Raw genomic sequence first — 25,088 nt, 5'->3', positions numbered from 1 at the left:
ATAACTAATAATTGAGAGTTTGTCACGTGAGAAAAAGAGTCAGAATTATAAGGAATAAAATAATCGCAAGATAAAAAGGCACAATTACCTTTTTATGTTTTATTCTGTGGTGGAAACAAGATTTCATAGCAACGTGATCTCATATTTACATGTATTTTTCCGTAAAGTGTGGTTCTACCATACCAACATTTACTTGATGAAATTTCCAGATTTAACTGCAATTAGAGTCTTACTATTTAATATTTTACGATAAACATTAACTATAACATGCTTTATTTGAAAACACTGCTGGCTTGATTTCTGAGAGGGCAACTTATACATTAAAATGAAGGGGAAAAAATAATTCATTTACTAGCGAGTGTGCTTAACACTGAAATTAATCAGATTCAATGCCATTGCTGGAACTATTGTTTGCCCCATCCATGACGCGTTACTTCTGCATTCCTCAATTTCTATGGACATATGGGAGTGTCGCAACTCATTGATACGTATTAACATTGAGACTAGGCTGGTGCATTATGTACAAATTTATATGCATTTTTATGCCAGCAACAACCCAAGCGCTACAATGAAAACATTCTCACTTACACATACACACCCCGTATGATCAATGACACAATTTAGTTCAATCTTTAAATTCTGCAAGGACTCTTCACCCTGACTCCTATTATTAAAAAAAATCCTGCACATAGGCCTAAATCTTATTAGATAATTTGTTAATGTTCTTCCAGTTTTTTTTTTTTTTTTGGTTATCTATTGTTTTTTGAGTACCACATTTCTTTAACCCTAAAAATTAAAATTAAATGCAATCAATCGATCACCCTCAACCCCCTCACCAGTCAAAAGTATGTTACACTTGGAAAATGGTGGAGGAAAGACAGTTATCATTATTTACTGAAAGCCGTTGATCAAGAATTCCCCCTAAAAACCCCAGCAGCTTGTAGAGAAAGAATGAAGGGTGTTGGGCATGGCAAGTTTTTGATCTACCTCATGCATTCCTAAAAGGAGTTTCTGGCCACATGCATTTTGATCTGATAAATGGAATAGTGCCAGGTTTCAGTGTATAATACTCATATAATATTTGTGCTCATATCCAGACACAGCTTCCTGGATGTGCTCCAGAAGCTACATTTGTTTTTGAAGTTTAAAATTTCCCACAATACCACAAAGCCATTATGAATATGTCTGGTAATTTCCACAAACTATTGACTGACACAATTAAAAGGGAGGGTCCCTAAACCGAAGCTTACGTACAACCAGAAACTCCTCCTTTTACCAGCATAACTCGGAGGAAGAAACAAAAGTCCTGAGCTTCCTCCTAATCTGCCATCATAACACGCATGTTGTGAGACCTGAACTTTTTAGAAGACACTATTTTTACAGAGACACAAGGTAAGACAATAATATTATAGAATATGGCTACACTGTAAAAAATTATGTAGAAAAAAAGTTACCTGGTTGCCTTAAAATTTTGATTTCATTGAAAATAAAATTTTGAGTTAATACAATGAACATTTTTTGAGATCCAACAACCTTTATTAAAAGATTATTAAAATATTTTGTAAGCATATTGGGTAATAATGTGTGTGTTATTTCTGATGACACAGTGAAACATGCCAAATTGTGCTATTTTCATGATTTATCACATTTTTATGTGGTAAAAAAAAATATTTTGAATTTCTATTTATTAAACTAATTTCCTTCATTGTATCAACTCAAATTTTTAATTTCAATAAACTCAAAATTAAGGCAACCAGGTTACTTACTTTTTTAAGTTAAACCAACAAAAACCACCACAAATTTTTTACAGTGTACTGATATAAAGACTCTGCAGAGTTTGCTATGTGATGCTTGAATGCAAATTCATATTCATAACATGACATTTGATGGAGGATTAATTTCCTTTGCATTTGAATTAGTCTTTACTGAAAATTAGTTTTGTTTTACAAAATAATAACTGCTGTTTACATGTGATTGTATTGGATTTCATTGCTTACAGTAAACTTATTTCACATCTATTTCAGAAACAACATGATCAAGTCCAAAAAAAATAAAAGTAAGTCTAAAATCATTTAGGAAAATGGGATTATCAAGACAGAAATTTAATACATTAAATTCAGTTGTATCTCTGTGTTTAATTTTAAGCCGTTTATTTATGTTTCTGCAGCAGAAACTGCAAAGTTTTACAAAGAACCAGCAACGGTGGAGGAAGTGTACGTTGGATACCTGTATAAGTCCCCTGGTCAATCTGCCTTTTTAAAAAGCTCTGTATGTCTCATATTGCATGTCTGTCATATCTGCAGTATGTCAAAGACAGTTTCTATGTTTGCTAAACTTAGCAGTTTTACCTGTTATATCTGACACAGAAATCATGGAAACGCCGTTTCTTTGTGCTCTCCAAGATGGGTGAAGGCACCTACCATCTGACATATTATATCAACGAGGAAAAGAGAGACAAACCTGTGGGAATGATAGACATTTCTAAGTAAGGAAAATACAGTCACGCTCAAAAATAAACAGTATTTTTCACACTATAATGAGAAAGTCTTTCTGTTTTAAGGGTCAGCTTGATGTTTACTGACCTAGAGACACATCCGATGTGGGACTGGATTCAGAAACACTTCGATTGTTCTCCAACCTCTGTGTTGTTCTTGAGGGTGGAAGATGACACACAAAAACACAGCAGAGACTATTTTCTCATTGGGAAAAACAGGTTTGCAACCATCATTTTGACGATATCTCTCATTGCTGTCATACCATCATTCCATAAAAGCAAGCATTATACAGGCAAACAAATCATATTTAAAGTCTCCATGAAGTGTGGCTTTTAGTCCTTCTTTTGGTTTTGAAGATATACACAATTAAAATTAGTATTACAAAATAAGTCGTCAAAGCTTTACTGGCATGACTGTTTGCATTTAGAATATTGCATTCTAAATTATTTTGTTTGAATCGTTTAAACATTCAAATCAAATTTTAATACAAACTGGTGACATTTTTACAAATAGTAGTGGTAATGTTTTCTTGTGATGATGATGTTTTCTGGTTTCAGTGATGATGTGAATGGCTGGCACGATGCCTTGAAAACTAGTAAAATGCAACATACAGACGGCACTCCTGAGGTAAACATTAAAATATTTCTCTCTTCTCTCTCTATCTTTACACACATGTATGTATATATAAACTACCAGTCATAGTATTATTATAACTTCATACAATTAATCTTTTTTTTTTTTTTTTATAACTCATGTTGGCATGATTTATTTATTTTCAAGCATTTATGCAAAAGCAAAAGCATGTCAAGAGAGGTTGAGCACGCTCACATACTTGACCTTTTTCCACAGGACAACAGATATAGATCAATATCTGCACCTGAAAAGTCTTCAGAACCAAAGGTTGAAGATCAGTCTGATGAAAGATGGTCAGCACCTCCATTAATGTTATCTTCTCGACCAACCCCCAACCATTATGACTATCCTAGCAAGTACAGCGAATCCTCAGTACTAGCAGAGCGCAAGGTTTTACACATTTCCATGTTTCTGTAACAAAAATGCTTTTAAACTACCATATGACAAAAACTCGAACTTCTGTTTGACAGATTTCATTTAAAGAGCATAAAGACGAGAAGGATGGGAAACAGGGTGAATTTCAAGAGGACAGCAGTGAATACATGCGCATGGCATCAGTGTAGGTGTTCGGGAAGACTTTTACCCTTAACTGGCCTACACCCTTAAAAATAAAGGTGCCAGGAAATTTTGGGAACCATTTTTATCTAACCATTTTATAGTCTAAAGAACCTTTTTGCATTACAAAGAACCTTTCGTGCAATGGAAATGTTCTTTGGATATTAAAGGTTCTTCATGGAACCATACACCCTGCCAAAGAACCATTTAAGAACCTTTATTTTTAAGAGTGTAGCAAAATGTGAAATGTACTCTGTTGATAAAATGCAATTTTCTGAGAGACATTTAATTGACTTGTTCTTTTTGTGGTCTTTCCTGATTAGGCAAATGGCGTTGGAAGATGTCCAACAGGAGGCTAATGCTCCATGCATCCAGACAAAGTAATTTTGAAGTCTTCAGTTCACCTCATGACACTGCACTATTGCGTTAGTTGTGCAAGATACAGTAAACTAAGTGCGTGTTGCCATCTGACACATTGTAATGCATTCACGAAGTCCACTCCACTGAGCCTCAGATGCTACACATAGATGTGATTCTTGTTTATTTAAAGACAACAAAACAACCCTTATATTAGCGTAGCTGAACATTCTTTGTTGTTTGGACATTTCCAGTCTTGCTGAACAGGTCTAGTCATGAATGAATGCTAAGATTAAAGCAAACACTTACTGTAGCAAGGTTTTAGCATCTTGATACCTGAGAGATCCAATCATCTCTGACTAGAATGATTAAGCAAGCGTCGTTCTGAGGTACATAAAGTTCAACAAATTATAATTTGGTCTTTTTCAGTACTTCCATTAATGGCCACGAATCCTCTGTGTGCAATGGTGCAGTCAATCAGGATAATTACGTTGAATATAAACGGTAAATTTTGACTTTAATGCAGTTTTACTTATATAATGGCAGCTTTCAACTATTTTTCTGCTAAAAACAATCGGAATGTTGTCTCTTGTTTCACTTTCTTACTCTTTTCCTTAGAATGAGTACAGAAAGGAGACACTCTCAGTCTCATCTCTGTAGCTTCAATGGGAACTGTGCCTCTACTGAGCTGGATGAGGCGCCTTTAAACAACAAGAGGTGATTTATCATTTGAATTCACCCTCTCCCCTTAGTTTAACACTAGAAATACAATTAGAGTATTGTGCATACAAGGAAACAGTCCCACTTTATATTAAGTATCTTTAACTACTATGTAATTACACTGTACAGTGTACGTATTGGGTTCATGCTGTGTTGCAAAACACTTTTGCTTCTATTGAGGTGGGATACCAGTAAAGTTAGGGACAGGTTTGGTGGAATGGGTAGGTTAAGTGTCAACAGTGTAATTACATGCAGGTGTTTTGTAAGTACTATGTAAAACATATGTATACAATAGGTGCATAGTATCAAAGGATTTAGTATGCTATAGTGTACTAAGACACTTAATATAAATTGGGACCAAGGATTCAATTTCTTAATTTCCTGTGCCATTTGATTTTCAGCTATATTTAGCACTAAGGTTATGAAGAATGTGACATCTGTTTGAAAATAATCAATGCATATTTCTATTCTGTATAGGGAAACGCACAGACATGTTGTTAAGGAAATCTGCATTAGTCAAAACAGTCTGAAAAGTCTTATCTTGACACAGGAAGAAGGCAAACCATGGTACTACTCTCATTGTACTGTTATATCATAATAGAGAGTGAAAATTAACAACTTACACTGTACTATGTTTCTCATTGTTCTTTGTCTCTCATCAATTTCTTCTCCAGTGTGTCTAAGTGTCGTCAGATTCAGGACTCACGTCTGTTCCATAAGGGGGATCAGATCCTGGCCTTCAATGACCTGCTGGTAGACACAGTAGAAGATATACACAAATACATAAGAAGACTAAGCAAGAATGAAGTAAGTCCTTGTAAGATGTTGATTCCATTCGATTTTTTTCTTCACTACATTCAGAGAGCTATAAATAACGTTACTGAAATTATCTGCAGGTAAAACTCACTATTCGGCGGATTCCAGGATCCCAGCCTCTCCCCTCTGAACCCTGCATATTAAATTGTTAGATACATGTAGTACATGTCTAGTTTAAGGTCAAAGGGTCTGACTGTGGGACAGTAAAGCTCATTCATCCAAATCACAAAGGTGGAAAACAAGGCGTTAAAAAGCAACAGAAGTGGAAATTATGTTGATTAATGTACATGCAAGAGGACAAGGTACTTTAGCTATGTAAATATGCAAAATAATGTAAATTAAACATGTTATATTCAGTAACATGAAAAAAAAATGGTAATATTTAGACTATATAAGTATTTACATGAAACTACATGGTAGTGGGTATAGTTCATTTATGCTTATGTGAAGAACAAGAATCAAGTATTACTTTATAACAAGTATGAGCTTAAAGTTCATTTGCACAATTCTAAACTGTTCATGTATTTTAACCTCCTTTGAACTGACTTTTTTCCTTTAAAGGGACATGGGCGTGAAAAAAATTCTGAGGTGGGAGAATAATAAGTCAATGCTTTTGACTCCAAAATGCATTCCCCCACAAAAACATTTGCATTCCCCTGAGAAAATTTTTGTCCTTGTCTGTTCTCGGGGGGAACACAAAACATTTAGCCTATTAACGAAATGCACTGGCAACTTTTTTCTTCTTCACCATGTCCCTTTAGCCACTCTGTACTTTTTATAATTCTAACAGTATGAGATACTTTATATACTGTGTATATACAACTTTATTGTCATTGTGTATTTCATTTTTGGAAAGCATGTAATCAAAGATGTATCGCTCCAAATCATTATACTTTGATTTAAATGTTTCATTCACAATTTAGATGGATTACTGAAGATGTAGCCTACTTAATATATAGCTATACAAAAGCATGCATTTGCACATTGTTACACTGTGAAGTGTTATTAAACTTTTATAACTCTTAACATTGTGCGTTTCACTTAAAACTATTGATTTAATTAATATAGCTCAGGGAGTTACATAATCAAATGTGGATTTGAATGATTAGTTGGATATTATAGAAGAGAGTAAAGACAGTAAAGAGTTAATTATGCATTTCAAAATGAAAGTAATAAAGATGGTTGTACTTTATTTTTATGCATGAATGCACACAGCAACTAACATCAGAAGCACTCGTATATGGAAAGCGCTCTTCACAAATATTTCTTTACATTCATACTACATGATGTAAATCTAAAAGGCAGAAATAATTACATATTCAAGACTGACCTATACAACAACCAATATGGATTCCATATATTGTTTATTCCTAAAAATCAAACATGGCTTAAATAATCTGATGATAAAAAATAATGTAAAGTGCGTCCTGTTGAATTTGATCAACACATTGGTACATGGGGGGGGGGGGAAGAGAGAGAGAGAGAGAGAGAGAGAGAGAGAGAGAGAGAGAGAGAGAGAGAGAGAGACAAAAAGCGTAAACAAAAGCGTATAACCAGAAACTTCACCTACTCTTCCTATCACGACCAAGAACAAAGACCTGCAGCTCCTTTTTTCCACATTCTGTAAAAAGCACACCTGCATTTTGAAGCGCTAAAGGTCACAACTCATTTTTATACATAATCAGAGATTTTCTCTCACAATTACCATTGTGATCATCATAGGTGTTTTTTATTTATTTCTGGAGCCATTTAATGTTTTTATAATTTTATAGTATAATAGGTATTACATATTAATGCATATAAGTATAATGAATATATTGTATTGTTTTTTTTTACTATTCAAATATATCCCAACTAAGCTTATTCATCTGTTATCTGGTGGTTTTGACTACCAAATGCAAACCCATGATAAGATGATGTTGCTTGTGACTGGCAGAGGGACATTTTACCAGAAATTGTGAATTCCCTTCCCATTAGGGCCAGGGACAAAAGATGTTCAGATCTGCATTACTATCATGGTCACGCAACAGAGGACACCTACAAAAGGTGAAATAAATTGGCAGAAAATAACAATGGTGTCCGTTCATGTGCCGGAAGAGATTAAGACTACAGAGAAGAAACTATATAAACACCAACAATAGTTAGTATGTATAGTATGTATACATACCACACGCGTGCACACACACACGCGCACACACACACGCGCGCACACCTTTGGTGTGCCAAGGTAAACCAAAATAGGATTGTTGTTAGAAAACAATTAATAATGGGGTTGAGACTGAAAAGTGACTGAACAGGATTCACACAGTCCAGAGATATTATTTTTTATGTAAGAACACAATAGAGACAGAGCGACACGAGTCATAATCTAAAAGCCACGCCCACCGGGGGGGGGGGGGGGGGGGGGCAAACCAACCGTCTCCATTGACTTTCTATTGCGGGAAGCAGCCTCCTTGTCATTTCAGACTTATTACAAAAAAAACGAACAATGTCTATAAGCTGATATGTGACAAGGTGTACAGAAAACAAACTAAAAAACACAGGAACAAAAACACAGAAGTTTTTATTAGCTGTTAACCCAGACACAGAGCGCGACATGCGAGATTACACTGAGAACTACGCGCACTGGAGAGGAAAGTAATCAGCGACAGGAAATATAATATATAAAACTGACAAAACATGTTTACTGCACACGTAGGCATACTGAGACATACTGAGCGTCAGGATCCCAAAATGTACCTATTCTTCCTGCTGAAGTTTCACGTCTTATTGCCTGTATACATTTTTGTCTCCTTAAACGCTCGTTTTTTTGTGGTCGACAGCTTATGAAAACTTAGTTATGTGTTTTTTTAGCTTGTTTGCTGCATACCTTGTCACATATCAGCTTTTAGACATTGTTCTGTTTTTTTTATAAGTGAAAAAAGACAAGGCGACCGCTTCACACAATACAAAGTCAATGGAGAGCATTGGATTGTTTTCCACCCCGGCATGGGCGTGGCCTAAATACGCTCTGTCTCTGAGAGAAAGTGTATTAGGCACAGGCCAGGGTATGAAATCTTTCATAATGTATGATGGACCCAAAGGATACCCCAAAAAGAGAAATTAACATTAAATATAAAATGTTATTTTCATGAACTGTTGACAATTGTGCTTTTGTTTTTCCAAATAAAGATACATCACTAGAATGCAGTAAGATTACTTACAATGCCTGGAATCCAGTGAGATTAACTGAAAATAGAACACAGAATATCACTTTATACAGGACATTAGTTACTTACTGTATATATATATATATATATATATATATATATATATATATATATATATATATACACACACACATACATATATACGCATCCATATACATATATACACACACACACATGCAATTTAGAGAACATTTGAAGTTGCACCATTTATTCATCTATGAGATTTCATAGAACTTGCCATGATCTGTATATGGGTCTGCAGAAACCTTATCCATTGCAGTAGATGACAGGTTGCAAAATATTACCGGTTTGTCAGGGACTCTTTGGCTCACATCCAAGAAACTTTACTGGAAGGCAAAATAAAAATAAAAAACTGATCATGCCATTTTTACACAAGTTTAAATAATCAAAGTTGCAGTTTTGCAATTCGATTTATTTTACTGCTGATGCATTTAGGGGAAAGAGCTACAATATGATGGGCTATTCCATCTAGTTCATGTTATAATTACCTAGCGAAGCAGTTTTTCATTCCTAACAAAAGACCAGTAATTTTATCAAAGGCATTTTTTTTCTGTAAATAGGAGGATAGTTTGATGTATTTCTCAAAGCTTAAATTGATGGGCTAAAAAAATATTCTAAATATAGCACCACATTTCCTTCCTGCATGATATAAAGACAACTTTGTGAACTTAATTGTTTATCCATAGAAATAAAGTGTGGTTAACAAAATAGACCAGTCTTGAAGAATATGTGGATATTGCTAATGCTAATGTATTTTCAACATTGATTTTACATTTAGCTGCAGTCAATATGATTCCTCTAAAACAGTTTACTTCTAGAGGAAACTAAATTTTGCTCAGTGGCTTCACTTATAAACATTAATTCTAACAATCAACTGAACATTAAACAGAGACAACTAGTAATCATGTAGATCATAATACGTCACAAAAGTTTGAGGCTATTATGTTTTAAAATAATTAATATTTGTATTTATCAAGGAAGTATGAATATAGTATGGCAACTTTAGTATGAGTATTGGTCAAAAGTATCAATAAATATTTTTTATTGCTGAATAGAGTGAAGAACTTTTTTGTACCAAAGAATCCTGAAAATGTTTTATGTTTTCACAAAAATATTAAGCAGTAAATCAGCATATTAGCATATTGGGAGGCTAAAAACTAAAGTAAAGTAATGGTTGATGAAAATTCAGCTTTTCCATCACAGAAATAAATTACAATTTTAAATTATAATATTTCACAATATTACCGTTTTTACTTTACAAATAAACGTAGCATTGGTAAGCATAAGAGACTTTCAAAAACATTCAAAATCTTTTTAACTTTGGTAGTGGATGTATTTCTGGAGTTAAGATTTATTTACATGTAGTTTAAGATGATTCATAATGCAAAAAGGTGTTTCCTCATTCTCACTTTTTGTTTTCTTCAGTGATGTCAGAATGCTTTTATGTATCACGCCATGCCCTCAGATAAAACTGATTGTCCACAGGGTTATGATATTTTTATCACTTAACATTATGCCAACTTCCAGTCAATAACCACCCCCACACCCACACAAACAAAACATTCACTTCATTTTTGTTATTCTTTATATATAATCTAATAATACATCATAACCATATTTTATATTTTGTTTGTGCAATTAGTTTTTTTTAAAACAAGTGTAATTATTTGTCCTTTTAACACTTATCAAAAATGTTGTTACTTAAATCGTCCTCAATTGACTATTTGCCCTGCTTGCTTTTTCCTACGGTATAAAGACTTGGCATGCTTTTTAGCATTCCAGAGTGGATATTTGACCTGTTGAATGATCTCTACGTCATTGTATTTAAGGTAAACACACACCCAAAATGCACACCCAATATACTCCATTGGGTTTATAAGGTTAAGGTTTAGAAATGTTAGTATGGACCCATTAGATTGATACACGTGGCACAATGCAACGCAACAAAAACAACAACAATAGAACACATAATCAGTGATGTTGTCTACACTGGATGTGGGGCTGTACGATGCATTGTGGCATGACAAATCCTTGACAGTAAACTAATTCCTCGTTCTATGATGTGCTCCAAGCCCTCTCAATACTTCTAATAGAAAGGACAAATTGATTTGCAACATGCCATCTGAGATAAACTGGAATGCTAACAGAAAGCTCACATCATGTTGTATAGGTCTCCAGGGTGTCTACAGCAAATAGGTCTCTCTAGTGGTGGTTTTTGATACGGTCCATGATCACTGCACTGATTCAGTTCATAACTGAAAAAGGTCCATTCAGCTATAAAGCAGCTCCACAGAACACAGTAGTTATCACCCAGTTCAGATCCCATCCAATAGCGCCAAAGCAGTCAGATCAATAATATTGCTGAATACTAATTGTCTCCAGCTAAGCAAGCCACACAAAAATAAAATAAAGAGCTAGTAAAACAAACTCAATCAGGTGCAGAAATGGAGGGAAAAACACACCTGAGCTCAGTGAAGCAAATGAAGTGAAGCCAAATGAAGCAACATGGTGTGATTATGATTCCAGGCTCAAGTTTAGGTCAAATAGTGGATTTTCCATTCAGGACATTTCATCCAGTTCTTTCTGCTCAAAGGTCACTTTTAGAGGTAGGAGGAGCTGAAGCAGGCCATAGGGTCTGTGAAGAGGACTTTTCTGGTTCTTGTGGTCTTTGCTGAGAAGCTGTGCCAAGGGCTGTCGAGTCGACAAAAGTCTTCACAGGGGATCTGTCTCTAGAGTCTAGTTTTCAAGGTCTGCCCTGATATTCATGGCTGCACTTTGGTCATCTCTGGTTACAGGTCCACCATCTGCTCCGGATACAGAGCGGATCAGGCTGATACGGTAACCTCAGGATAAGGATGAAACGGAGACAAAAAAAATGCCATTCCTCTTCCGATACATCAGGTGTTACGGGAAGTGTTCCAGGTTCCGGTTTAAATGCACTGTAGGAATGTTTTGTCATTTTAAGACTTCAGCTTAGTTCCTTGTGTTAAACATGTTCCCGAAAGCCAAACTAACAGATTGAAATCTGATTAGGACTATGAGTGTTCAATTAATCAGTAATTTATTGTCCATGTCAAAGTAGTTTCTTATGGCTCACTTGCTATAAGATGTAAAATAATAATTTAAAAAACGTATTTTTATATTGTATATATATATATATATATATATATATATATATATATATATATATATATATATATATATATATATATATATATATATATATATATATATATATAATGGCATTGGTGAGTCTAATTTATCTGATCTTATGTCTATGAGGATAGTATTACTATTACTGACTTTTATGATTATTAATGACAATTATTAAGTATATTTAATAACCAGGTCATGCATGTTCCTTTATCAATGAAGTTTAAATGTCTTGAAATTTTTTTAGAAGCTTGTAATTTTGAAGGAATTTGGAAGGAAATTGTGTGAATAACCACAGCCATCTGAGATATTAAGGAAAAGAAAATCACGATGACATAACTAAAAACCCCACCTCCTTCAAAAACAAAAGCTCAAAATCATGACATGCATTCTGAAAACAGGACTGTGGTACAGAAGACACGATTTGAATTGCAACACATACAGTAGCAAAGGTAATGTATTTATAATGTATTGCAGGTCTACTGATCTTATGACTGCCTGGTCCATTTTATTCGAGCATATAACTACTGCTTACTATATTTTGGCAATATGCACTTTCTTACAGTTTGAAGAATTAGACTAAAAAGCACTCAGTTCAAATGAGTCTGTAACTATTTGACTATGAAACAGTATTTGTTTGGCCATGTGCTTGTGGCAAAATCTGCTTTGGTTTTCAATATTTTAATATTTCTTTATAGAAAGGGTTGTCGTAATGAGCTGACTCAGGAAGAATAGTTCAAATGAAAATGTCGTCATCATTAATTCATCCTCATGTAAATGTTTCAAAACCTGTATGACTTTTTTCTTCTGCAGAACAAAAGATGATATTTAAAGATGTTTGAACTGCATTTGTACATAAAATGAACATCAGTGGGGCAAAACAACATTAGACCCACTGAATTTCATTGTATGGACTTTTTTCAAAATATCTCCTTTTGTTTTCTACAATAATAAATGACATGAGGGTTAGTAAATGTATATTACGTATATTACAATGTTAGTTTTCGTGTGTTAACTGTCCCTTTTAAGGTCTGGTGTGAAGATCATTGTTGTTGTTTTTTTACTTAATAAATACATCTGTGTAACATACCTACAGCACTGTGGCTTTTTCTATATTGTAAATTTTCAAGCATCAAAAATTGCTTAAATACTGTCTGTTGTGAGTGAAGAAGACATCGCTTACAACCCCATATAATGTCTGTTTTAGCAAAGAGTCAACATCATCTAAATGTCCGGAAATAAAACAGGTATGTCTGAAATTTACCATGAACAATATAGAATGACTGGAACCACAATAGCAAGAAAAGAGATCAGAAGAAAACATCTGTCTTATTGTGGTTGATCTGCAACAGATTCAATTGCTCAAAGTCACAATGAAGCAGACGAAGTGTACTCAGGTTATCTGTGCAAGTCCCCTCCTTCTAGCAAGATGAAAATTATGGTATAACATTTGGATTTCATGAACACAAATATCAGCAGTTTACATGTACTATCTCTGCATGTCAAATTTTCATTATCCATTGCAGAAAACATGGAAGCGTCGCTTCTTTGTGCTCACGAAGACAAACGACAGCAGCCATGAGCTAAAATACTACAAAACCACTGAGAGAGACAGAGCTATAAAATCCATACCGGTTTCTACGTAAGAAAATCTGATGAATACTTTTCAAATGAGCAAAAATTATTAATTTATAATATATATTAATAATATAGTATAGTAATAATACACAATTATATACATTTCTTTTAAATGTAGAATCTCACTGCTGTATATACGCCCTGAATCACATTCAGCTTTCGAATGGATTTGCAAAAACTTCAGGTGCTCTGCATCCTCGGTGCTCTTCATGAAAGCAGAAGACCCAACAGAGAAGGTCCAAAGAGAATATTTTTTCATTGGAGACCGCAGGTTTGCTATGACTATCATTGCTTTACCATGAAGGCCAGTAAATAAAGGCTAGTAGTCTTAGTGCTGTTATATGATCTGTTGTTTTCAGTGAGGAGGTGGATAAATGGTTCAAAGCTTTATCCGGGGTTACGAAGGTTAGACTTTTGCTTAATATGAAAAGCTGTAATCAGTATGCGCTCTTTGAATAAAACATGTTTTATTTAATTATATGATATGTTTTACATTTTAATATTTATTACAATTGCATTTTTTAAAACAATTTTAACTAATTAATGTAATTTGATGAATTATACGGTTCATTTTCAAATTGTGTTCATAGAATATCAAATCTGAGTCACAAACTAAACCTCAGATCACGGCAGAATTCAACTCTAGTGACCAAAACCCCTGTGACACTGAAGAGGTAACTCATCAACATTGCTTTCACATGCTTTGTGTTACTGTAATTCAATTCCCATAACTCTGTCTAAATTATTTCTGAGTTGTACCTCTTCTTAATTGTAGAATACAGTTGAAAGTCGACCCCCAGTGCCTCCCAGGATGAAGTCAGCATCTAAGGGTGTTACCACTCAGCATGGTGAATGTAGCCAACCACCCAAGAACAGCCCATCTGCAACAGAGGTACTGTATATTAAAACAATAAAAACAACAAACACTTATTGAATGAATGATTCATTCTGACTATTAAAAAAATCCATACCTTTGTTTGTTGATGTAGGAAACCAAGACTGCAGAGGACAGCAATGAGGACACGTCATCTGGGTATTACAAACTTATTCTAGATTTAAACGTCCTTTACTTCACTTTAACCTGTTAGACAGTGATTGTTGTTCCTTGAAAGGTAAAATTACTCTGTAGATTTCTTCTTGAATAACCATCTAATAATGGTGGTAAAAGATAATTATTCGTTTCTCTCTCAAGGCAGAGTGTGACTGGTTCATCTGAAGGCAGTCTGTTGGATTGTGTCACAAAAGCCTTAGATTCTCTGACAACGCAAACGGAGTCAGACAGGTAGCCTACAAAACACACTGACAAAGGAAAAAATACACATAAAGCTTATGTAGTTTTCATTTAATGTAACTTTCAGCACCACCATAATGAGTCAATCAATATCATCCCAGAATTTGTGTAATGCAAGAAACCAAAACAATCACTCTAATGGAAACTGTGCCTCCAATAAGATGAACAGGTCAGTTCCAGACAAGAGATGATTTACGTATGTCTCATCAGTATGTCTGCAATATATCTTTAGTACTGTATCTAAATATAGCTTTATCTTTCAATAGAAAACAACTGATTGAAAATATTATAACACTGCAGAATTTAGCTGTCAATCAACTGTTATGAAAATGTGACATTTTGACATGTTTTCCATTCCTCAGTGAAACACACACCCTTACCGAGAAGGAAATCTGCGTAAGTCATCGAGATTTGAAAAGCTTGATCTTTACAGAGGAGGCGGGCAAACCATGGTACAATACTCACAGATAAATTAAGAAAAGTCATTGCCATTCTTCATAGATACTCTATCTGCTGAAAGACTTTAAATATCGATTTGAGCTGTTGGGTATATTGAGTTGAAATATTGGGTTTTTAGCTAAGGTCATGCAAGTTTACTTAGGTGTATGTAACAACAACAATAATAGGCCTACAATACAGGTCCTTCTCAAAAAATTAGCATATCGTGATAAAGTTCATTATTTTCATGCTTCCATCTGTTGAAAAGCTTTATGGAGATGAAGATTTCGTTTTTCAGCACGACCTGGCACCTGCTCACAGTGCCAAAACCACTGGTAAATGGTTTACTGACCATGGTATTACTGTGCTCAATTGGCCTGCCAACACTCCTGACCTGAACCCCATAGAGAATCTGTGGGATATTGTGAAGAGAAAGTTGAGAGACGCAAGACCCAAAACTCTGGATGAGCTTAAGGCCGCTATCGAAGCATCCTGGGCCTCCATAACACCTCAGCAGTGCCACAGGCTGATCGCCTCCATGCCACGCCGCACTGAAGCAGTCATTTCTGCAAAAGGATTCCCGACCAAGTATTGAGTGCATAACTGAACATAATTATTGACTTTTTTGTATTAAAAACACTTTTCTTTTATCGGTCGGATGAAATATGCTAATTTTTTGAGACAGGAATTTTGGGTTTTAATGAGCTGTATGCCAAAATCATCAGTATTAAAACAATAAAAGACCTGAAATATTTCAGTTGGTGTGTAATGAATCTAAAATATATGAAAGTTTTTATTATTACATTAAGGAAAATACTGAACTATATCACAATATGCAAATTTTTTGAGAAGGACCTGTATATTAGGGCAGAGCATTGATGCAAATTCACGTTTTGATTCGATTAAATTCAATATCGTTTGGGGCGTATCAGTACCATAGCATATTTCCTCAAGGAAAAATAAATGAATAATGCTCTAAAAAAATGACATCACTAAAGATTGACTTGTATAGGCTACTTAAATTTAAACCACACATAAGGACATTTTTAGAATATCATAAATATGTTTCTACTTTTAAAAAAAATTAAACATAAAAACATGACTATTCAAACATACACTATATATAGGCTATTGATGAACTTAAGTAAAAACACAATTTAACAAAATGTTCCTCTCTATACAATTTTCTAGTTGACTAATGAGTTTTAGGCCATTAAATGGGTTTTCTGAGGTAACATTACGTGGCATAATACATGAAAAATTTAAATTATAATTTCTGATGTTCATTCAATTTTATTTCTGGCTGTAACAAGGGGAAAAGATGATCAGCTTATCTGCGGTTTGCTTGAACTGAAGCAATATAGCAGTGTCATACCACATTAAAGAGCACCAAAACTGTATTTATTGCTTGAATTTCATTATATAATGGACAGAATTTGAAAGCGTAGACTTTGTTTCATATCATAAGTAACAAAGCTTATAGCGAGTTCGGGCCACGCAATGTGTTCATCCATCAACTGAAAACAGCATAGACTGAAAGATAGATCTCATTTCTTTAAAATGAGAATCAATTAAAGCCAAAAATGATTTACCCAGTCCAACTAGCTAACACACACACTCTCTCTCTCTCTCTCTCTCTCTCTCTCTCTCTCTCTCTCTCTCTCTCTCTCTCTCTCTCTCTGTGTAAATCATAAATAAATATATTTTTCTGAGCCACTTGTGTCCCCTCAAAATAAATTGTTTATGCTGTTATTTTCCTTCACACCTCTTTTCTTGCAGTGTGTCTAAGTGTCAGCAGACTCAGGACTCATGTCTGTTCCATAAGGGGGATCAGATCCTGGCTGTCAATGACCTGTTGACAGACACAGTGGAGGAGATGCACACATACCTAAGAAGGCTAAGCAAGGATAAGGTAGTTATGAGTCAGTGTACAAAAATGCTTTTGTCAACATAATCAGGGCAACAACATAACTATTGTTGAACTCCCTTTGCTCCTCCTACAGGTAACATTGACCATCCGACGGCTCCCAGGATCTGTTCCTCTACATTCTGAACCCTGCTGAGGACAAAAACAAAACAACCTAATCTCACAGCGCATTACTGATGATCTTGATCAGATTTCTCAGGCCTTTCTATTCTCTCTTCATCAATGTGAAAGTTTCTCCTGCACTTTTTCTCAGTGAGTAACAGCACTGTGCTGGAGATAAGTTGACAGCAGTTTAAAAGAGAATGAGCTGATAAAAGTGTTCTCAGTGATATCTCAGGAATGACCACAGTGAAGTTAATGAGGTAGTAGAAATAAATAGACACATTTTAACAGAAATTTCTTCTAGCAGTTAAAGTTGGGATAGCATTACAGATATGTTGAACAGTATTTTGATGTTATTAACTGTGAATCTGAGTACTGACGTGCAAGTATATTGTGTAACCACATGGTGGCACCCTGACCTAAACTGAATTATTTTAAAACTTAATCTTTTTATACTTATATTACTTCCAGCATAAATATAAACTTAAAAAAAAAAAATGTTTTCCTATATTGAAATTTTACTAAAACTAAAATCTAAATGACAATCTAAAAAAAACTACTGACTACTTACTAAAGAACTGCTGAGCATGTGTATTACATGCATTATTTCTTACAGGAAAATGTATGACCTTGTATGTGCAAAAGTATGAAATAAAAATATGCAATTCAGAGAACAAAATCATTAGTGCATGTGTGAAATGTAGAGTGGACAACATTTATTTTCTGTAAAAACGTATAAAACCGTCAGAGAAAAAAAAAAAAAAAACCTCCTACAATAAGAGGGCATATGTGGTCCATTCCAGCATTGGCAAGGTAAAAACAGGCAGGGGAGCCATTAGTAACAGGAAACACTTTTAACCATTGTGCAACCAGCACTTAAATGGAAGGTTGAAAGTAAAATCCTTTTTTTTCAAATGTGAGAAGACAGCTAAAAACACTCAAATTTAAAATGGTCCACTGAGTGGTCCAATCAATAAAGGCACCATCTGACTGTCTGGCCAATGGTTTGATTGTGGATGTCAGTTTACTTTATTGCCTTGTTCCACAGCTTGAGCTTCTCAGGGCACATGGTGTTGAGCTAAGGTTTCTGGGTTCAGTCTGCCACTCATAGAAGAAGCCCTCCATGGCTTTCCTGCTCTTCCAGCTGCCCACATTCACAGTGGGGATGATCTTTCTCGGCTGCAGCCACTGCACGAAACGCTTCAGCTCTACAAAACTGCTGTGCTCGCTGTAAGGAATACCTGGAACAGATAAGTATAGAGTAGGAAAGTATCTTTCAAAATCTTTGAGATGCTTGGAAAACCGATTTATATAAAAATTGTTTGTCATCATCAAAAGTCTGTGAGCCAACAATAATTTCTGCTGCTCAAGCAGTGTCACATTGTAGCCTTTTATACCATTATTTTACAATTACAGTGTCTGAAGTAACAAGCACAAATTCCCATTAATTTGCATGGACGTCTCAGATTCCAGGGGAGCTTGTGAAATGATATGCATCTACTGCTTGAGGCAGCACCTGGTTCAGCTGCAGATTGCTGATATTCTGAAATTAAAACCCTGGGCTTGCAAAATCTGACATCTTGAGTTTTTCTCTGGGTCAAATCACATCTGCTGATTCTGTTAATACAAGGCATGCTGTTCTTAGCCTGAAACGACATTCAGCATTTCTAACAACTGCAGCGAGAGAGAAAAATCAATATAATGTAATTACATTCCACATACAAAGCCATTAGGTATAATCTTGTCAGTTAGTGGAACAGAATGACAAGGCTGTGTTGTGTCTACACTGAAAATCAGTTTAATCGAAAGCAATCCTTTCTAAGATCTTATTAAGGAAGGGACGGTTTGACAGATATCAATAAAACATAACGTGTTTTCTGTGTTGTTTTTTGTTTTGTTTTGTAATAGGCATATCTTTAAGCAAAATGGAGCAAACCTATTAAAATGCTATAAAACTGTCAAACGGAGAAACATAAGGTATATTATTTGCTTTGTCAAATGCCTTTTCGATTTTGATTTAAAAGGATGACAAATATATTAATTTTGCCTGGGGCTCAAAGTCACCAGGCAACATATTTGTATTTTTTCTTCTTATAAAATCAAAATGCAAAAACAGTATTACAGAAACAACCCCTTCTATTGCAGATCAACTCTCCTAACTGCACTTAAATACTTGCTATAATAAATTGGATAAATAAAATCATAATAAATCCTTTAGAAATAGACTGAAACATACCATAGATACTGATGTTCCCTTGGGTCTGAGGTTTAATATCTTCCACCCTCACAGTTTGATTGAAGGTCCAGCCAGTTGGTTTGAAGGCCACTAGCTGGTCATACTTCCTGGAGAACTTATTCAAGTGTGTCTGCAGGTTCTGTATAATCAAGAAAGGATGATTGTGAAAACATGAAAAGAAAAAACTATTATGACTTGTAATAGTCTCAAACATTTAGGGTGGTTATAGTTCAGGTTATTTTGGATAAAGTTCTCTGTTTAAAAGAAAGAACGCTCCACACACTAACAATTGTGAATTATAAAGTCTAATTCTGAGGGAGAAAAGTGGTCATAATTCTGACATTTTCTTACAATTGTGAGTTTCTCTAGCCTAAAAATTTCATAATATTACAGTATATTTGGTGAGAATAAGAAACTTTTCAAAATCATAAAAATATAAATAAAAAATCTTACCCACACCAAACTTTTAAATGGTAGTGTATAATACAGCAAAAACTTGCATGGTAATCAAAGTCGACGATGCCACATTGCAATCAGCCTCTTTCTTTCAATCTACATAATGACTTTTCAAAAACGCTGCAAAAATGTGGTGCAATCTACAATTAACCTCTCCTTGCAATTTTTCCTCTTCCTGTCATTGGCATTTATACATGTTTCTCATTGGGAACATCTCCAACATTGCTCGGAATCTACATCTACACTGGCATGGGTGAGAAAATTGGCTTATAATAGTTTAGGGCACATCATATGACTAATCTTTATTATCTGCAACTGTCTCATTAGAATTTACTTTCAGTCAGACTCAATCAGTGCTACTGCTGCCAGAACTGCTGCGCTGGCATTTGGTCTATGTAATTAGAATCTTAATTTTTCCTCCTACATTAGCATAAACGCACTGTCAAGGAAAATTTAAGATAACACAGAACTCTGCATGAATTTTAAACACCAAATTGAATAAGTAAACATAGCCTTATTGATTGTGTTTAGCATAATCAGCTCTTTTTATACACTTATGAATTCAAACAGCAAAAATTACAGACAATAAAAATTGCATTTCTTTACTTATAACTGACATACGAGAAGCAAGTTGCAGAAGTTTTAAATATAGTTCAACTCACTTTAAAATTGAGCTGCATCATAGGAAGCACATGCACCTGGGCTGCTAGCCAGTCTGTAGTGATGCGCCAGCCAATCTCCTCAGACTCCAGGCAGCACATGGTGTTATACTTATCCTTGGACAAACATACTTTAGAGCCTAACACTTCCGATACAGCTAAAGGAACAGGTGAGACAGGTAAAAAAGAAAAAAGAAAAACAAACACAAGGAATGAAAATTTGTCTGTTTGGGATTTGGAAAGAAGTTGTAATACAGTAAGACAATCAACAGAGATTTCATATTAATGGTGAGCGGGGAACAGTCCACAGTGGGACACTTTGTGATCTGAGCTTTAGAAGTAAATAGCCATAGGATATTAATCATGGATATATCTTATAAAACAAACTGAAAGTCAGTCAAACAAACGGTTGAATAAGAACTTTTCAAAGTCAAGTTAGGACAGCATCTGCAAACTATTTTATTTTATATGAACCTCATTCATGATGGTCACGGTTTATAGAAAAGCGAACAATCTGTCCTTTCAAGAGTGGATAAAGGACTGGGCAAAGCAGGACAACATAGCTCAATTACCTAGAAAGACCTTCTCTTTCCCAACTGAGTAGGTGCCACACACCACAAGTGTCCGAGGGTTCAGTGTGACCTGTTCAAAAGCCATGTTTACAGCAAAGGTGATGACTTCCTGTTGAGTGGGAAAGGTATACTCTGGACTGCAATACCTATGGAAGAAAAGTGTACGAAAAGTGTAAAAAAAAAAAAAAAAAAAAAAAAAAAAAAGTCACATTACCATCAGTCTTAGTTGATGTGATAAACTGTCAGCAGAAACACACCGACACAAGAGAAACAGAATGCATAACAGAAAAGTAGCTTTGTTAGTAGGGAACTCACGTTGTGTCTAGATAGAGGGTCTGTATCCTGAGACCCTGCAGCTCTGGGTAGCGCTCCATGGACGGATCAGCCCGGAAGTCACCTGTGTGGAGTACCTTCTGGCCATCTGGCAGCACAAATAGCAACATGGCTGCTCCAGGACAGCTGGAGGGAAAACGGTTATAGTAAACTAATGTCTTGTAAAAAACAGTCCAAACAATAATAACGTTAAACACAAAAAAAAGGGTCCTGCAATAAAAAAGTAAAATTGGCTTCAAACATTCATTAGTTAGAAGATAAACTCACTGATTAGCATCCAGGAGAGTGACCTTTACTCCTTGTACTATACACTCTGTGTTCATTGGGAGAACATGAACATACTGCTCATTCACCTTCAGCTTGGTCTTCACAAGGTTACCGGTTACCTGCCATGATTAATATCAGTTTGTCATGAAAAATAAGAGTAAATCCTCCCTGACACTATAACTGGAACAAAATAAAAAATAAACAATCCTACTGTTTAATGGCATTTTGCTTAAGTCCACTTATAATGGTAGTGAAGGTTTCTTGTGCGAAAACGGTTTCCCTTTTCCACCCTTGTCTGACCCTTAGAATTAAGAATGTTTTTCCATTTTGAAAGTTATGAATGTAGTATTTCTATACCATAAATTCATGAGTAAAACTCTTCTGTTTTCAAGGCCTAGTCCGCACATACACGGTTATTTTTCTTCCTTCGTTCACACAAGCACCGTTTAAAAAATATAAAGAAATAAAAATCTCTGTCCACATGAAAACGCAAACATGCTATGAAGCACTGTCAAGAGCATGTCAAACCAACGGGTGGTGATATGACCCTAACCGTAAAGCCATGTTTGCCAATCAGAAGCCTGAAAAAAGGCTAACGTCATAAGCATGGCCCTACATAGCATTTCATTCTGAGATCTATTCCGCAATATAATGAGAGGAGTATGCATGCATTTTTATGTGATAAGCCCTGTTAGCAGTGTTATTAGGAGCAATATTCTGGCTACGTCCGCTATTGCACAGACTCACCACCTCATATAAAACAAAGGAGACAGTAGCGCAGAATCTGAAGTCAAACTAACGCCCAGTTTCACACATAATGTTACTCCGTCTGCAGTGTGTATGAGATGCGCGTTGTGGTGCGTATGTGGTGCAGGAGCCGCACGCCCTGTTGTGTTTTCACATATGCTGCGTTTGCAGTGCGCAACTGATCCACTGTTGCATACCACAAACACAGCATTTATTCATTATTTTTTATATAAAATCCAAAAGTTGTTACTGAAAAACTGGTCAGAATTGCAATTCTCTTTGTTTACTCTTTCATAGATTTCAGGTTAACATACTACATTTAAACATTTTATTCAATTCATTAATTCATATTTATATAGCCCAGTACTTCAGATTTAGCTCACAAAAGTGGCAAAACATTTTAAACATAGTTTATAGCCTAAAATCACAAACATCTTAAATTAGAAACTTACAATAGACTATTCTAAACAGCCGACTCTCGTCTTTTCTTTCGTTTTTAAACCCTTTTAAAAGAAATCCTGCCGGTCATAAAGAACTTTGTTTTCCAACTCCAAGAAAGGATCCATTATAGCACTTTTTTTTACCTAAATGCCAGGTAAGGTGTCGTTTCCTTGCTTTACCCGAGAAAAAAATCCATGTGTTGACTTTGAAACAGTAGTATATTTTAAATTATATGCATCTGTGGTGAAATTACTAGATTTGAGTCAGTACATGTTTATTTTAATGCAAACCATGTTCTGTCACTTTAATGCAGCAGTGCCACACAGCAAAAAAATAGACTAAGTAGGTCAAGAGTTTATGGAACAGGCTTATCATAATTACATTTCAAATGTGCAAATTGCATTCACAATGCACAATTTAAAAATAGCAGGTGAAAGGAGAATAATAAATCAAAAAGAGGCAAAATGCGCTCCTTCACCTATCCATAACAGATTTCAATAAATATTTCCATACTTATCAAGTATACAAAAACAACATAGCCTAGGGTTGTTGTTAAAGGTCGGATGATTGAAATTTGAAGTCTGGATCATAACAGTACAAAACAGCGCACTGCTGCAGATGCACCGTACCTGGAACAGACTGACGGACCGCATCCACACGCAGTGTGAAAGCTGTAATCCTTTAACATGGGTACAGAAAAATATGCGCGCCGCATACACATTGCAGACGGTTGTATGTGTGAAACGGGCGTAAGGAGGTAAATGGAGCGCATTTTCTGAAAATCTTCACCCTGGCAGGATTTTCAAAAAAGTTTGGTTTCAGTGAACGGACAGGACACTGCGTTTACGTGTGGACAAACGGCCAAACCCCAAATAAAAAAAAAAAACAGTGTTTTTGAAAATACCCATGTTCGTGTGGAGAGGGCTTAGATAGCAAGGAAAATCCTGTTTTTATGGTTTTTAAAGTAAAATGAGGCAGGGAGACGTACTTTGTTACAATAGATGGGGAAGACAGAGTCTTTCTTTAAGCCACCATAGTGGTCCGAGTGGAAGTGAGTGAGAAAGTAGGCTGTGACACCTTCAACAGTCCCATACTGAAAAGCATCCACAACAAATCCAGTTCCTAAACAGAGAAATATCATATAAGTAGACCAAAACACTGTCCTTCAAGCTAAACAATAATTGAGCTATATCATAGCAACAATAAATACATTCACACAACCTGGTAAATTAAAGTTAAGATGAAATATTAATGCCCATATAATCATAACAACTGGTATTGAGTAGGTCAAAACAAAAGCATTAAAGTAGTTCACAAACCAGGAATTTTCTTGTAGAACGGACAGCGCCTCGGCTCCTCTGGATCTCCATCTGTCGCTCTGCCTCTGTTCCATCTTTTCCGGCCCTCTGCCCTCCCTCCTTTCTTTCCTTTTGTTTGCGTGGGCCTAGTTGTACCATCTTCTGCAGCAGATGAGACAACGGACACTTCAGATGGTGCTTTGGTCTTCCTACGCTGTCTACCCTGGTGCCTAGCATCTTCCCCCTGAGCTTCTGAGATCCTCGGAATCCTCGCTTTCCTAGACCCTTGCTGATCAGCCTCTCTGACCGTTGCCTTCACTACCTCCTCAGACTTTTTCTCGCTCAATGGCTTCAGGCCAAAAAACACTCCAATGTCTGTTTGCTTTAATCCAGAGGGACCGGTCTTAGCTGGAGTCCTCCTAGGAGCCATAGACGGTGTTTTCTGAGTTATGGATAGGGCTGTTTGGCTGGAAGACAACTCTTGGTTTATGAAAGTGGAGTTAACTTCCTCATAAGTTGAAGACAAAATGTTGACACGTGCAGGATTAGATATGCAATCCCGAAGACGTTCTAATACCAAACTTTGGGATGACTGTAGCTGGGAGTTTGGACCTTCATTGTTTGTTGTGGCATATTTTCCCATTGATTGAGAATGGGAAACACCTGTGGAACTGGAAGTGGTCAGGTGATTATCTGGTGCTAACGATGCCTGCAGTTTCTCACA

The 25,088-nt window shown here is 35.6% G+C and overlaps 3 protein-coding genes across 4 annotated transcripts in view; 2 read left to right on the top strand and 1 right to left on the bottom strand.

Moving 5' to 3' along the window:
* Nucleotides 1–1,102: 1,102 nt before the first annotated feature.
* LOC137055894 (pleckstrin homology domain-containing family S member 1-like) lies at nucleotides 1,103–6,602 on the top strand. The gene is made up of 14 exons (XM_067429810.1): nucleotides 1,103–1,392; nucleotides 2,025–2,056; nucleotides 2,168–2,268; nucleotides 2,367–2,485; nucleotides 2,561–2,713; nucleotides 3,053–3,122; nucleotides 3,345–3,518; nucleotides 3,599–3,687; nucleotides 4,007–4,063; nucleotides 4,470–4,544; nucleotides 4,659–4,757; nucleotides 5,238–5,327; nucleotides 5,435–5,567; nucleotides 5,657–6,602. The coding sequence occupies exons 2-14, from the start codon at nucleotides 2,032–2,034 to the stop codon at nucleotides 5,726–5,728; spliced, it is 1,257 nt and encodes a 418-aa protein (XP_067285911.1). The 5' UTR covers nucleotides 1,103–1,392; nucleotides 2,025–2,031; the 3' UTR covers nucleotides 5,729–6,602.
* Nucleotides 6,603–12,324: 5,722 nt separating this feature from the next.
* Nucleotides 12,325–18,009, top strand: plekhs1.1 (pleckstrin homology domain containing S1, tandem duplicate 1). Of its 2 annotated transcripts, XM_067430382.1 has the most exons (14): nucleotides 12,325–12,411; nucleotides 13,167–13,206; nucleotides 13,312–13,400; nucleotides 13,486–13,601; nucleotides 13,716–13,868; nucleotides 13,957–14,002; nucleotides 14,188–14,271; nucleotides 14,373–14,489; nucleotides 14,587–14,630; nucleotides 14,790–14,879; nucleotides 14,956–15,057; nucleotides 15,251–15,340; nucleotides 17,106–17,238; nucleotides 17,330–18,009. In XM_067430382.1, exons 2-14 carry the CDS (start codon nucleotides 13,188–13,190, stop codon nucleotides 17,387–17,389), a joined length of 1,143 nt encoding a protein of 380 aa, XP_067286483.1. In that variant the 5' UTR covers nucleotides 12,325–12,411; nucleotides 13,167–13,187; the 3' UTR covers nucleotides 17,390–18,009. The 2 variants fall into 2 exon arrangements, with proteins under 2 accessions (XP_067286483.1, XP_067286484.1); XM_067430383.1 differs by lacking the exon at nucleotides 14,956–15,057 and having other exon boundaries at nucleotides 17,330–17,985.
* A 40-nt stretch (nucleotides 18,010–18,049) lies between these two features.
* Nucleotides 18,050–25,088, bottom strand: part of dclre1a (DNA cross-link repair 1A (PSO2 homolog, S. cerevisiae)) — an 8,741-nt gene continuing 1,702 nt past the window's right edge. Inside the window, exons 2-9 of the mRNA XM_067430377.1 lie at nucleotides 24,386–25,088; nucleotides 24,055–24,188; nucleotides 21,879–21,997; nucleotides 21,594–21,737; nucleotides 21,279–21,424; nucleotides 20,710–20,864; nucleotides 19,592–19,730; nucleotides 18,050–18,596 (exon numbers count right to left, since the gene is read on the bottom strand). The exon at nucleotides 24,386–25,088 is cut by the window's right edge and continues 656 nt beyond it. Of these exons, the coding sequence (XP_067286478.1) occupies nucleotides 18,385–18,596; nucleotides 19,592–19,730; nucleotides 20,710–20,864; nucleotides 21,279–21,424; nucleotides 21,594–21,737; nucleotides 21,879–21,997; nucleotides 24,055–24,188; nucleotides 24,386–25,088 (1,752 nt within the window). The 3' untranslated portion in view covers nucleotides 18,050–18,384. The remainder of the gene's footprint in view (nucleotides 18,597–19,591; nucleotides 19,731–20,709; nucleotides 20,865–21,278; nucleotides 21,425–21,593; nucleotides 21,738–21,878; nucleotides 21,998–24,054; nucleotides 24,189–24,385) is intronic.

Source organism: Pseudorasbora parva, chromosome 21 (assembly GCF_024679245.1).
Source record: "Pseudorasbora parva isolate DD20220531a chromosome 21, ASM2467924v1, whole genome shotgun sequence".
In the NCBI taxonomy this organism is placed as follows: Eukaryota; Metazoa; Chordata; class Actinopteri; order Cypriniformes; family Gobionidae; genus Pseudorasbora; species Pseudorasbora parva.
This window is presented reverse-complemented; position numbering and strand designations above follow the sequence as displayed.